The sequence below is a fragment of the Leucoraja erinacea genome, chromosome 22 (assembly GCF_028641065.1).
Source record: "Leucoraja erinacea ecotype New England chromosome 22, Leri_hhj_1, whole genome shotgun sequence".
Lineage (NCBI taxonomy): Eukaryota > Metazoa > Chordata > Chondrichthyes > Rajiformes > Rajidae > Leucoraja > Leucoraja erinaceus.
The window spans coordinates 36,148,998-36,162,085 of NC_073398.1; the positions used below are offsets into that span (position 1 = coordinate 36,148,998).

Genomic DNA, 13,088 nt, shown 5'->3' on the forward strand with positions numbered 1-13,088 from the left:
AAAAAGGAGGAGGAGGGAGGGAGAGAGGGAGGGAGAGGGAGGGAGGAGAAGGAGAGGGGGAGAGGGGACCCAACCAGCAACGAGAAGAGGGAGGAGGGGGAGAGAACGATAGGAGAGGAGGGAGAGGGAGAGACACCAGAGGGAGGGAGAGGGAGAGGGAGGGAGGCGAGAGGCCCACCCCGACAGGAGAGAGGGATGAGAGGGAGAGAGGGAGAGAGGGAGAGAGGGAGAGAGGGAGTGGAGCGACCCCAGGGATAAGAAAAGTTGCGATGGGAGGGAGCGGGCGAGAGGGAGGGAGGAGGGAGAGAGGGAGGGCGGGATCGAGAGAGGAGGGAGCGGGAGAGAGGGAGGGCGAATGGGGGGGAGGGAGAGGCGAAAGAGAGATGATGTTGCGAGGTATGAGCAGGCATTAGCCGTGTGGTTGATTGTCTTGCGGAGGCGAGTGGTGTAGGTGATGGTGAAGCGTAGGGGCTGGGTCCACCAGAGCGTGCGTGCCTGCGAGCGAGCGTGCGTTGCGTGCGGAGGAACGGTGGCGTTTCCCTACGACACCTCCACGTCTCCGCTCCCCTCCACGTACCGAGTCCTGCGCAGGTTGTCCTTCATCTTCACACACTGCGGTGCGTTCCCCTGCCTTTCCACCGCCTCCAGTTTCTCCTGCTCCATCTACACAGCGACACAACGGGAACAGCGGTCACCATTGTGTGGTACCCCCAACCATTCCTGTGACCCTCCCCCCCCCCGCCTGCCCCCCCTAACTCTACCCGCAACAACCCCTGGAGTTTTGTGTGCAGTTTTGGTCCCCTACTTTGAGGAAGGACATTCTTGCTATTGAGGGAGCCCAGCGTAGGTTCACCAGGTTATTTCCCGGGATGGCGGGACTGTCATATGCTGAGAGAATGGAGCAGCTGGGCTTGTACACCCTGGAGTTTAGAAGGATGAGAGGGCATCTCATTGAAACATGCAAGATTGTTAAGGGGTTGGACACGCTAGAGGCAGGAAACATGTTCCCGATGTTGGGGGAGTCCAGAACCAGGGGCCACAAAGTTTAAGAATAATCAGGGGTCGGCCATTTAGAACGGGACGACGAAACGCCGAGGAAACACTTTTTCTCACAGAGCCCATGAGTCTGTTTGTGAGTCTGTTGCGCTCTCATAATGCAGAAGGGGCGGTTGGAGGCCGGTTTCCCATTCCTGGATGCTTTCACAGAGAGAGCTAGGGAAAAAAAATAGGGATATCGGAGTCATTGGAATAGCGGCAGTCAACGGGGATATGGGGAGAAGGCAACCCCCCCCTCGGGGAACTTATCTGGACTCTAGGATTGAGAATTAGATTTTTGAAAGGGCCGGTTCCCATGTCAGACATGGGGTCACCATTGAACTTGGGTAAAAGAAACAATGGTGCTGGCTCGAAGGGCCAAAGAATGGCCTATCCGCCTGTCCCACTAACATCAGCAACTTTGGAGAGTGTTCCCCACAATGCTTGGTTCAGATGGAAACACAGACAATAGGTGCAGGAGTTGAGGCCATTCGGCCCTTTGAGCCAGCACCGCCATCCAATATGATCATGACTGATCATCCACAATCAGTTCCCCGTTCCTGCTATCTCCCCATATCCCTTGATTCCGTTAGCCCCAAGAGCTAAATCTAACTCTCTCTTGAAAACATCCAGTGAATCGGCCTCCACTGCCTTCTGTGGCAGAGAATTCCGCAGATTCACAACTCTCTGGGTGAAAACGTTTTTCCTCATCTCAGTCCTAAATGGCCGACCCCTTATTCTTAAACTGTGACCCCTGGTTCTGGACTCCCCCAACATGGGGGAACATTTTTCCTGCTTCTAGCCCGCCCAATACCTTAGTTTAGAGATACTGCGCAAAAAACAGGCCCTTCAGCCCACCGAGTCTGTGCCGACCAGCGATCACCCATACATACTAGTTCTTAGTTTTTAGTTTAGTTTGTAGAGTCTAGGACCAGAGGGCACAGCCTCAAAATTAAAGGACGTTCCTTTAGGAAGGAGATGAGGAGGAATTTCTTTAGCCAGAGGGTGGTGAATCTGTGGAATTCATTGCCACAGACGGCTGTGGAGGCCACAAGCCAGTGGATATTTTTAAGGCAGAGATAGATAGATTCTAGATTAGTGCGGGTGTCAGGGGTTATGGGGAGAAGGCAGGAGAATGGGGTTAGGAGGGAGAGATAGATCAGCCATGATTGAAAGGCAGAGTAGACTCGATGGGCCGAATGGCCTATTTCTGCTCCTATCACATGAACATACAGAGTGGAAACAGGCCCTTCGGCCCACCAAGTCCCCGCATACTAACACTATCCTACACACACTAGGGACAAATTACAATTTTACCGAAGCCAATTAACTCACAAATTGGGGGAGGAAACCGGAGCACCCGGAGAAAACCCAGGCAGGTCACGGGGAGAACGTGCAAACTCCGTACAGACAGCACCCGTAGTCAGGATGGAACCCAGGTCTCTGGCGCTGTGAGGCAGCAGCTCTACCCGCTGCACCACCGTTCAGTTTGATTCTCCAGAATCAGGCCCTTCGGTCCATCAAGTCCATGCCGACCGATGATCACTTTAGTTGTATGTTATCCAACTTACAAGTTGTGAGTTGCCGTTAGCGTGTGTGGGACAGCATTAGTTATGCCGATCGCTGGTCGGGGTGGAGTTGGCGGGCTCGGACCACGGGCTACACACGGTGATGGGCTGGTCCGTGGTATCGTGGCCGCTGTATAACCTCTCATGCCCACTGGTGTCACCCACCTGGTCCAACCTCTGCTGCCGTTTCATCAGCTCCTGCTCCAGGTCTGATCTCTTTAGCCCTTCCTCCTCCTTCTTCTGTTTCACCACCAGGTCCCTTTTCCTCTGTTCCATCACCCTCTGCAGCTCTGGCTTGTTCTGTGGAGCGATGCCCCTGTAAATGCACACACAGGCCCACATAGTGGCACACACACCATTAGCTCCGAGCAGCTCAGCCTCGTCTACTGTAGTGCAGTGGTTCCCAACCTATTTATGGCCATGCCCCACCTAATCACCTCTAAAATCCTGATGCCCCCCCCCCCCATGTGGTGATATATAATTCTTATCATTTAAAAAGTGAACTCTGTTTCAGCTGTAGAAGCTTAAAACGCCAATACCTTGGTTTAAACAAGCTTCAAAAGAACATGGCATCCATGAAAAAGAAAAATGAAATAGACAAAAGACGGTTAGAGTTGATGTGGACAAGCTTTTCCCTTTGAGAAAAGGGAAGATTCAAACAAGAGGACATGACTTCAGAATTAAGGGACAGAAGTTTAGGGGTAATATGAGGGGGAACTTCTTTACTCAGAGAGTGGTAGCGGTGTGGAATGAGCTCCCAGTGGAAGTGGTGAAGGCGAGTAATTCAGCGGGTCAGGCAGCATCTGTGGAGAACATGGATACGTGACGTTTCACAGAGTGCTGGAGTAACTCAGCGGGTCAGGCAGCATCTGTGGAGAACATGGATAGGTGACGTTTCACAGAGTGCTGGAGTAACTCAGCGGGTCAGGCAGCATCTGTGGAGAACATGGATAGGTGACGTTTCACAGAGTGCTGGAGTAACTCAGCGGGTCAGGCAGCATCTGTGGAGAACATGGATAGGTGACGTTTCACAGAGTGCTGGTGTAACTCAGTGGGTGCAGCAGCATCTATGGAGCTAAGGAAATAGGCAACGTTTCGGGCCGAAACCCGGAAGGGTTTCGGCCTGAAACGTTGCCTATTTCCATAAGGATTTCGGCCCCGAAACGTTGCCTATTTCATTCGCTCCATAGATGCTGCTGCACCATAACTCAGCGGGCCAGGCAGCATCTGTGGAGAACATGGATAGGTGACGTTTCACAGAGTGCTGGAGTATGTTACAGAGATAGGTTGAATAAGTTAGGTCTTTATTCTTTGAAGCGCAGAAGGTTAAGGGGGGACTTGATAGAGGTCTTTAAAATGATGAGAGGGATAGACAGAGTTGATGTGGATCAGCTTTTCCCTTTGAGAATAGGGAAGATTCAAACAAGAGGACATGACTTCAGAATTAAGGGACAGAAGTTTAGGGGTAACATGAGGGGGAACTTCTTTACTCAGAGAGTGGTGGCGGTGTGGAATGAGCTTCCAGTGGAAGTAGTGGAGGCAGGTTCATTGGTATCATTTAAAAATAAATTGGAAAGGCATATGGATGAGAAGGGAATGGAGAGTTATGGTACGAGTGCAGGCAGGTGGGACTAAGGGGAAAACAAATTTGTTCGGCACGGACTTGTAGGGCCGAGATGGCCTGTTTCCGTGCTGTAATTGTTATATGGTTAAGTTAAAGTTCTGAGCACGAAATTACTAAAAAATTGTTAAAAAAAAAGAAAAATACATTAGGTGGTATTAAAATAATAATAATGATAAATATAATAATTAAATTGTATTCACAGGTAATAAAGAGAGAGAGAATTCTGCGACGTGCATGAAGATCGATGGCGCGGTGATTATGTAATAACTACACAATAAAGACCTTTTTTACCCCAAAAAAATTATTTACTCAAAATAACATCTGAAACATAAACTACATATGTTTACCTGATGGAAAATCCTAAAAAATAAAAATCGAAAAAAAATCTGCCCCCCTGTGGGGCATACACCCCACGTTGGGAACCACTGCTGTAGTGTGTGGTGTACTTTGAGTAAAATAAAATTGCAATCAAGTCATCCACAGCACAGTACAGATACATCATAAAGGGAACAACATTTAGTGCAAGAGAAAGTCCAGTAGAGTCTGGTTAAAGATAGTCCGCGGGTCACCAATGAGCTAGAACATTGAGGGGGGATCTTATAGAAACGTACAAAATTCTTAAGGGGTTGGACGGGCTAGATGCAGGAAGATTGTTCCCGATGTTGGGGAAGTCCAGGACAAGGGGTCACACAGTTTAAGGATAAGGGGGAAATCCTTTAGGACCGAGATGGGAAAAACATTTTTCACACAGAGAGTGGTGAATCTGTGGAATTCTCTGCCACGGAAGGTAGTTGAGGCCACAGTTCATTGGCTATATTTACGAGGGAGTTAGATGTGGCCCTTGTGGCTAAAGGGATCAGGGGGTATGGAGAGAAACTTAGAAATTAGGTGCAGGAGTAGAGGCCATTCGGCCCTTCGAGCCTGCACCGCCATTCAATATGATCATGGCTGATCATCCAACTCAGTATCCCGTACCTGCCTTCTCTCCATACCCTCTGATCCCCTTAGCCACAAGGGCCACATCTAACTCCCTCTTAAATATAGCCAATGAACTGTACAGAAGGCAGGTACAGGATACTGAGTTGGATGATCAGCCATGATCATATTGAATGGCGAAAGGTGCAGGCTCGAAGGGCCGAATGGCCTCTACTTCTGCACCTATTGTCTATGTTTCTTTGAATAACATTTAATGCAAGATAAAGTCCAGTGGAGTCTGATTAAAGATAGTCCGCGGGTCACCAATGAGGTGTATGGGAGGTCTCTAGTTGGTGGTGAATCTGTGGAATTCATTGCCTGTACCTCTTGCCCGACGGGAGAGGGGAGAAGAGGGAGTGGCCGGGGTGAGACTGGTCCTTGATGATGCTGCTGGCCTTGCCGAGGCAGCGTGGGGTGTAGATGGAGTCTGTGGAAGGGAGGTTGGTTTGTGTGATGGTCTGGGCTGCTGGCCACTTGGGCTGAAGGGCATGTTTCTGTGCTACATGGCTTTAGGACATTAATAACTTGGACAAGATGATTAAGAAATATTCAGACAGGTACATGGATAGGACAGGTTTGGAGGGATATGGGCCAAGCGCAGCCAGTGACTAGCGGAGTTCCGCAAGGCTCGGTGCTGGGGCCGCTATTCTTCACGTTGTATATTAATCTTGGACGAGGGGATTGAAGACTTTGTGGCCAAGTTTGCGGATGATACGTAAATAGGTGGAGGTAGTGTAGAGAAAGCAGGGACTCTGCAGAAGGACTTGGACAGGTTGGGAGAGTGGGCAGAGAAGTGGCAGATGGAATATAGTGTAGCAAAGTGTGGAGTCGTGCATCTTGGTCGTAGGAATAAGGGGTAGGCTATTTTCTAAATGGGGAGAGAATCCAGAAATCAGAGGTGTAAAGGGAATTGGAAGCTGGTGCAGGATTCCCAAACAGTTAATCTGCAGTCGAATCAGTAGTAAAGAAAGCAAACTCAATGCTAGCATTTATTTCAAGAGGGCTTGTATACACAAACAGGGATGTAACGCTGAGACTCTACAAGGCGCTGGTCAGGCCACATTTGGAGTAGATGTGAGCAGTTTTGGGCCCCGTATCTGAGGAAGGATGTGCGGGCTCTGGAGAGGGTCCAGAGGAGGTTTACAAGAACAATCCCAGGAATGAGTGGGTTAACCTATGATGAGCGTTTGTCGGCACTGGGCCTGTACTCGCTGGAGTTTAGAAGAAATTAAGTACAGAATAGTGAAAGGCCTGGATAGAGTGGATGTGGGGAGGATGTTTCCACTAGTGGGAGAGTCTAGGACCAGAGGGCACAGCCTCAGAATTAAAGGACGTTCCTTTAGGAAGGAGATGAGGAGGAATTTCTTTAGTCAGAGGGCGGTGAATCTGTGGAATTCATTGCCACAGACGGCTGTGGAGGCCACAAGTCAGTGGATGTTTGTAAGGCGGAGATAGATTCTTGATTAGTGTGGGGGGAGAAGGCAGGAGAATGGGGTTGGGAGGGAGAGATAGATCAGCCATGATTGAATGACGGAGTAGACTTGATGGGCCGAATGGCCTAATTCTACTCCTATCACTTATGACTAGTGTAGGTGGGACATGAAGGGCCTGTTTCTGTGCTGTCTCACTCTGTGACATGTTGGGCTGAAGGGTCAGACTGGACATGATGGGCTAAAGGGCCAGTATGGGCATGATGGGCTGAAGGGCCTGTTTCCGTGCTGTATCACTCTATGGCATGTTGGACTAAAGGGTCAGTCTGGACACGATGGGCTAAAGGGCCAGTATGGACATGATGGGCTGAAGGGCCAGTATGGACATGTTGGGCTGAAGGGCCTGTTTCCGTGCTGTATCACTCTATGGCATGTTGGGCTAAAGGGCCAGTCTGGGCATGTTGGGCTGAATGGCCTGTGTCCACACACTGTGGCATGTTGGGCTAAAGGGCCAGTCTGGACATGTTGGGCTGAAGGGCATATGGACATATTGGGCTGAATGGCCTGTGTCCACACTCTGTGGCATGTTGGGCTAAAGGGCCAGTCTGGACACGATGGGCTGAATGGCCTGTGTCCACACTCTGTGGCATGTTGGGCTAAAGGGCCAGTATGGACATATTGGGCTGAATGGCCTGTGTCCACACTCTCTCTCTCTATCTCTCTCTGTGGGACCCACCGTTTCTGGTTGATGATCAGTTCCCTGTGCAGGTCCTGGTGGTTTTTCGATGTCTTCACGGGGTTGAGCAGCTTCCTGGGTTTGATGAGTTCACTGCACTCCTCGTCGTCTATATAGTCAGCCTCCGCCATCGTCCCCTCGCCCGTGTTCCACGCGCTCTGAGCCAACGCTGGCTTCCCACTCTCTGCAACAAAACCAGCAGAAACATCCGGTCAAAGGTGTCGCACATCTCACCCAATCCCAGGTGTCTGAAGGTGAGAGGGGTCACATTGAAGGCAGACGTACACAAGAGGAATAGATCGGGTAGATGCACAGATTCACCACTCTCTGTGTGAAAAATTATTTTCTCATCTCATGTTGCCAGGACTAGAGGGTGTGAGCTACAGGGAGAGGTTGAGCAGGCTGGGTCTCTATTCCATGGAGCACAGGAGGATGAGGGGTGATCTTATAGAGGTGTACAAAATCATGAGAGGAATAGATCGGGTAGACAGACGCACAGAGTCTCTTGCCCAGAGTAGGGGAATCGAGGACCAGAGGACATGGGTTCAAGGTGAAGGGGAAAAGATTTAATAGGATTCCGAGGGGCAACTTTTCCACACAGAGGGTGATGGGTGTATGGAACAAGCTGCCTGAGGAGGTATCTACACAAAAAAATGCTGGAGAAACTCAGTGGGTGCAGCAGCATCTATGGAGCGAAGGAAATAGGCGACGTTTCGGGCCGAAACCCTTCTTCAGACTGATGGGGGGTGGGGGGGAGAAGGAAGGAAAAAGGATAGGAGGAGGAGCCCGAGGGCGGGGGGATGGGAGGAGACAGCTCGAGGGTTAAGGAAGGGGAGGAGACAGCAAGGGCTAGCAAAATTGGGAGAATTCAACATTCATGCCATCCGGACGCAAGCAACCCAGGCGGAATATGAGGTGCTGTTCCTCCAATTTCCGGTGTTGCTCACTCTGGGAATGGAGGAGACCCAGGACAGAGAGGTCGGATTGGGAATGGGAGGGGGAGTTGAAGTGCTGAGCCACCGGGAGTTCAGGTTGGTTATTGCGGACTGTGAGCGGAGGTGTTCGGCGAAACGATCGCCCAACCTCCGCTTAGTCTCCCCGATGTAGATCAGCTGACATCTAGAGCAGCGGATGCAGTAGATGAGGTTGGAGGAGATACAGGTGTAGTTGAGGCTGGGACTATCCCAACGTTAAATAAAGATTTAGACAGGTACATGGATAGGACGGGTTTGGAGGGATATGGACCAAGCTCAGGCGGGTGGGACATGTAGATGGGGCATGTTGGCCGGTGTGGGCAAGTTGGGCTGAAGGGCCAGTTTCAATGCCGCAAGACTCTAGGACTCAATGGCAAGATTTATTTACAGAAAGATTGGCGTTTGGGATGTGGAGTTTAAAGACACAGAAATAGGTGAGAGGTTATGGGGAAAAGGCAGGAGGGTCTCGACCCAGAACGTCGCCCATTCCGTCTCTCCACAGATGCTGCCTGACCCGCTGAGTTACTCCAGCACTCTGTGAAACGTCACCTATCCATGTTCTCCACAGATGCTGCCTGACCCGCTGAGTTACTCCAGCACTCTGTGAAACGTCACCTATCCATGTTCTCCACAGATGCTGCCTGACCCGCTGAGTTACTCCAGCACTCTGTGAAATGTCACCTATCCATGTTCTCCACAGATGCTGCCTGACCCGCTGAGTTACTCCAGCACTCTGTGAAACGTCACCTATCCATGTTCTCCACAGATGCTGCCTGACCCGCTGAGTTACTCCAGCACTCTGTGAAACGTCACCTATCCATGTTCTCCACAGATGTTGCCTGACCCGCTGAGTTATGGTGCAGCAGCATCTATGGAGCAAAGGAAATAGGCAATGTTTCGGGCTGAAACCCTTCTGGAAATAGGCAACGTTTTGGGCCGAAACCCGGAAGGGTTTCGACCCGAAACGTTGCCTATTTCCTTAGCTCCATAGATGCTGCTGCACCCGCTGAGTTACTCCAGCACTCTGTGTCTTTTAGTGTAAACCAGAATCTGCATTTCCTCGTTTCTACATACTAAGTGTGTGCCTTATCGAATGCCGGAGACCAGGGTTCGATCCTGACTACGGGTGCTGTCTGTATGGAGTTTGCACGTTCCCCCTGTGACCTGCGTAGGTTTTCTCCCAGATCTTCAGTGACCTCCCACACACCAAAGACGTGCAGGTTTGTAGGTTAATTGGCTTGGGTTTGTATACTGTGTGAGGTTAAATTGTCCTTGGTGTGTGTGGGGTAGTGTTACTGTACGGGGATCGCTGGTCGGCACGGACTCGGTGGGCCGAAGGGCCTGTGTCCGCGCTGTATCTCTAAACTAAACTGGAGTAACTCAGCGGGACAGGCAGCATCTCTGGAGAGAAGGAACGGGTGATGTTTCAGGTCGAGACCAAACTATATTCTATACATTCGTAACCTTAAATACTCAGCCCTTGGGGGGTGAAAGTGAATAAAATTGAAGCAATCTGGAACACAATTCTCTGCCAGAGTATAGTTGTGATGTCTGTGAGCAAGACCTCTCTTTAGTTAGTGTGCCCAATGCTTAATAACTACTCTCTGCAGCCAGCTATTAAAACATTCTGCTCTTAAACTAAAGTTTAGTTTAGTTAGAGACACAGCGTGGACACGGGCCCCTTTACAATTTTACCGAAGCCAATTAACCTGCAAACCTGCACGTCTTTGGAGTGTGGGAGGAAACCGGAGCGCCCGGAGAAAACCCAGGCAGGTCACGGGGAGAACGTGCAAACTCCGTACAGACAGCACCCGTAGTCGGGATCGAACCCGGGTCTCTGGCGCTGTGAGGCAGCAGCTCTACCCGCTGTGACATCCCTAATTTAAGAGGGAGTTAGATGTGGCCCTTGTGGCTAAGGGGATCAGGGGGGTATGGAGAGAAGGCAGGGATGGGATACTGAGTTGTATGATCAGCCATGATCATATTGAATGGTGGTGCTGGCTCGAAGGGCCGATTGGCCTCCTCCTGCACCTATTGTCTAGGTTTTTTATGTTTCTATGTAATCTATATCTGTACACTGTGGACGGCTCAATTGTAATCATGTATTGTCTCTCCGCTGACTGGTTAGCACGCAACAAAAGCTTTTCACTGTACCTCGGTACACGGGACAGTAAACTCAACTGATCTTTGAACTGATTTGTGAAGGGACATTCTTGCTATTGAGGGAGCCCAGCGTAGGTTCACCAAGTTAATTCCCGGGATGGTGGGACTGTCATATGCTGAGAAAATGGAGCGGCTGGGCTTGTACACTCTGGAGTTTAGAAGGATGAGAGGAGATCTCAATGGAAACATATAAGATTATTAAGGGTTTGGACACGCTAGAGGCAGGAAACATGTTCCCGATGTTGGGGGAGTCCAGAACCAGGGGCCACAGTTTAAGAATAAGGGGTAAAGCCATTTAGAGCGGAGACGAGGAAACACTTTTTCTCACAGAGAGTGGTGAGTCTGTGGAATTCTCTGCCTCAGAGGGCGGTGGAGGCCGGTTCTCTGGATGCTTTCAAGAGAGAACTAAGGGTTCTTAAAGATAGCAGAGTCAGGGGATATGGGGAGAAGGCAGGAACGGGGGTACTGATTGGGGATGATCAGCCATGATCACATTGAATGGCGGTGCTGGCTCGAAGGGCCGAATGGCCTCCTCCTGCACCTATTGTCTATTGAACTTGAACTAATCACGAATATATCCATCTCTGCCTTAAAAATATCCATTCTGTTGCAATGAATTCCACAGATTCACCACCCTCTGACTAAAGAAATTCCTCCTCATCTACTTGCTAATGGAACGTCCTTTAATTCTGAGGCTGAGCCCTCTGGTCTGAGACTCTCCCACAAGTGGAAACATCCTCTCCACATCCACTCTATCCTGTGGCCTTTATAGATGTGAACACACAGTGTTCGTCAGGAAGCAGGGACTGACTGGCGCTCCAGGGGATTCCAGGGTCATCTCAGCTTCAGGATGAGCTGGGAAAAGCTCCAAAACCCCCCGCCCTCTGGCAACAAACAGAGTTTCCTTTCTGCACACTCCTCTCCCCACCCCCTCGATTTGCCAGCCCAGTTCCACTGCAACTACCTAAACAAGATACGATGCACGCCCTTCCCGAATTCGGGATCAAATCCCAAGGACAGCAAAGGGCGACGTTGCATCAGCTTACAGCAGTCTCACACACATGCACACACATATATACACACACGCACACACATACACCACACACACACGCACGCACACACATATATGCACACACGCACACACACACGCACACACACACACACATATATACACACGCACACACACACACACACACACACACGCACACACACACACACATATATACACACGCACACACACACACACACGCACACACACGCACACACACACACACACACACGCACACACACACACGCACACACACACATATATACACACACACACACACACACACACACACACACACACACACACACACACACACACACACACACACACACACACACACACACACACACACACACCCACACACACACACCCACACACACACACACACACACCCACACACACACACACACACACACACACACACACACACACACACACACACACACAAAATCAGCCCAGTCTCCTTGCTCTTGGCAGTCAGGGGACTGTAGATATTAATAACCTCAAGCCTAATAAACCAGGCAAAACCAATGGGAATGGAACAGCCCAGCTATGAAGCAGTCATGGTCAAGGTCATGGTCATAAGGTCACAATTGATAGGAGTAGAATTCGGCCATTCGCCCCTTCAAGTCTACTCTGCCATTGAATCAATGGCTGATCCATCTCTCCCTCTCAGCCCCATTCTCCTGCCTTCTCCCCATAACCCCCGACACCCGCACTAATCAAGAATGGTGGGGAAGTCACTGTTACACTGCGAGGAACCAGGCCCTTCGGCCCACCGAGTCCGTGCCGACCAGCGATCCCCGCACACTTATACTATCCTACACACACTAGGGACAATTTACATTTACACCAAGCCAATTAACCTACAAACCTGCACGGCTTTGGAGTGTGGGAGGAAACCGGAGATCTCAGGGAAAACCCACGCAGGTCACGGGGAAAACGTGCAAACTCCGTACAGACAGCGTGCACGTGACCATAAACTCAAATAAAACTGACTTGTTTGTGCTGCCCTGGTGGGCAATGCCATTTGCTGCCCCACACACATGCACACGCACACTCGCACATGCACACTCGCACACTCGCACACACACAACTTGTGGACGCAGCCCAGACCATCGCACAAACCAACCTCCCTTCCACCAACTCCATCTACACCTCACGCTGCCTCGGCAAGGCCAGCAGCATCATCAAGGACCAGTCTCACCCCGGTCACTCCCTCTTCTCCCCTCTCCCATCGGGCAAGAGGTACAGAAGTGTGAAAACCAACGCACACACACCTCCAGATTCAGGGACAGTTTCTTCCCGGCTGTTATCAGGCAACTGAACCATCCTACCACAACCAGAGAGCGGTCCTGAACTACTATCTACCTCATTGAAGACTTCAGATTGAATTAGTCGAAACGTCACCCATTCCTTCTCACCAGAGATGCTGCCTGACCCAATGAGTTACTCCAGCGATGATGGACACAGAGTTGGGTGCAACATGCGAAACACTACAGATTGATACAAAATCTTTCTATTCGGTGCGGTTT

General features: G+C 50.4%; 1 protein-coding gene across 1 annotated transcript in view; it reads right to left on the reverse strand.

Moving 5' to 3' along the window:
• Positions 1-434: 434 nt before the first annotated feature.
• LOC129707977 (protein FAM107B-like) overlaps positions 435-13,088 on the reverse strand; it is a 42,687-nt gene continuing 30,033 nt past the window's right edge. The window contains exons 2-4 of the mRNA XM_055653499.1: positions 7,369-7,552; positions 2,769-2,919; positions 435-663 (exon numbers count right to left, since the gene is read on the reverse strand). Coding sequence (XP_055509474.1) covers positions 541-663; positions 2,769-2,919; positions 7,369-7,499 — 405 coding nt within the window. The 5' untranslated portion in view covers positions 7,500-7,552 and the 3' untranslated portion in view covers positions 435-540. The remainder of the gene's footprint in view (positions 664-2,768; positions 2,920-7,368; positions 7,553-13,088) is intronic.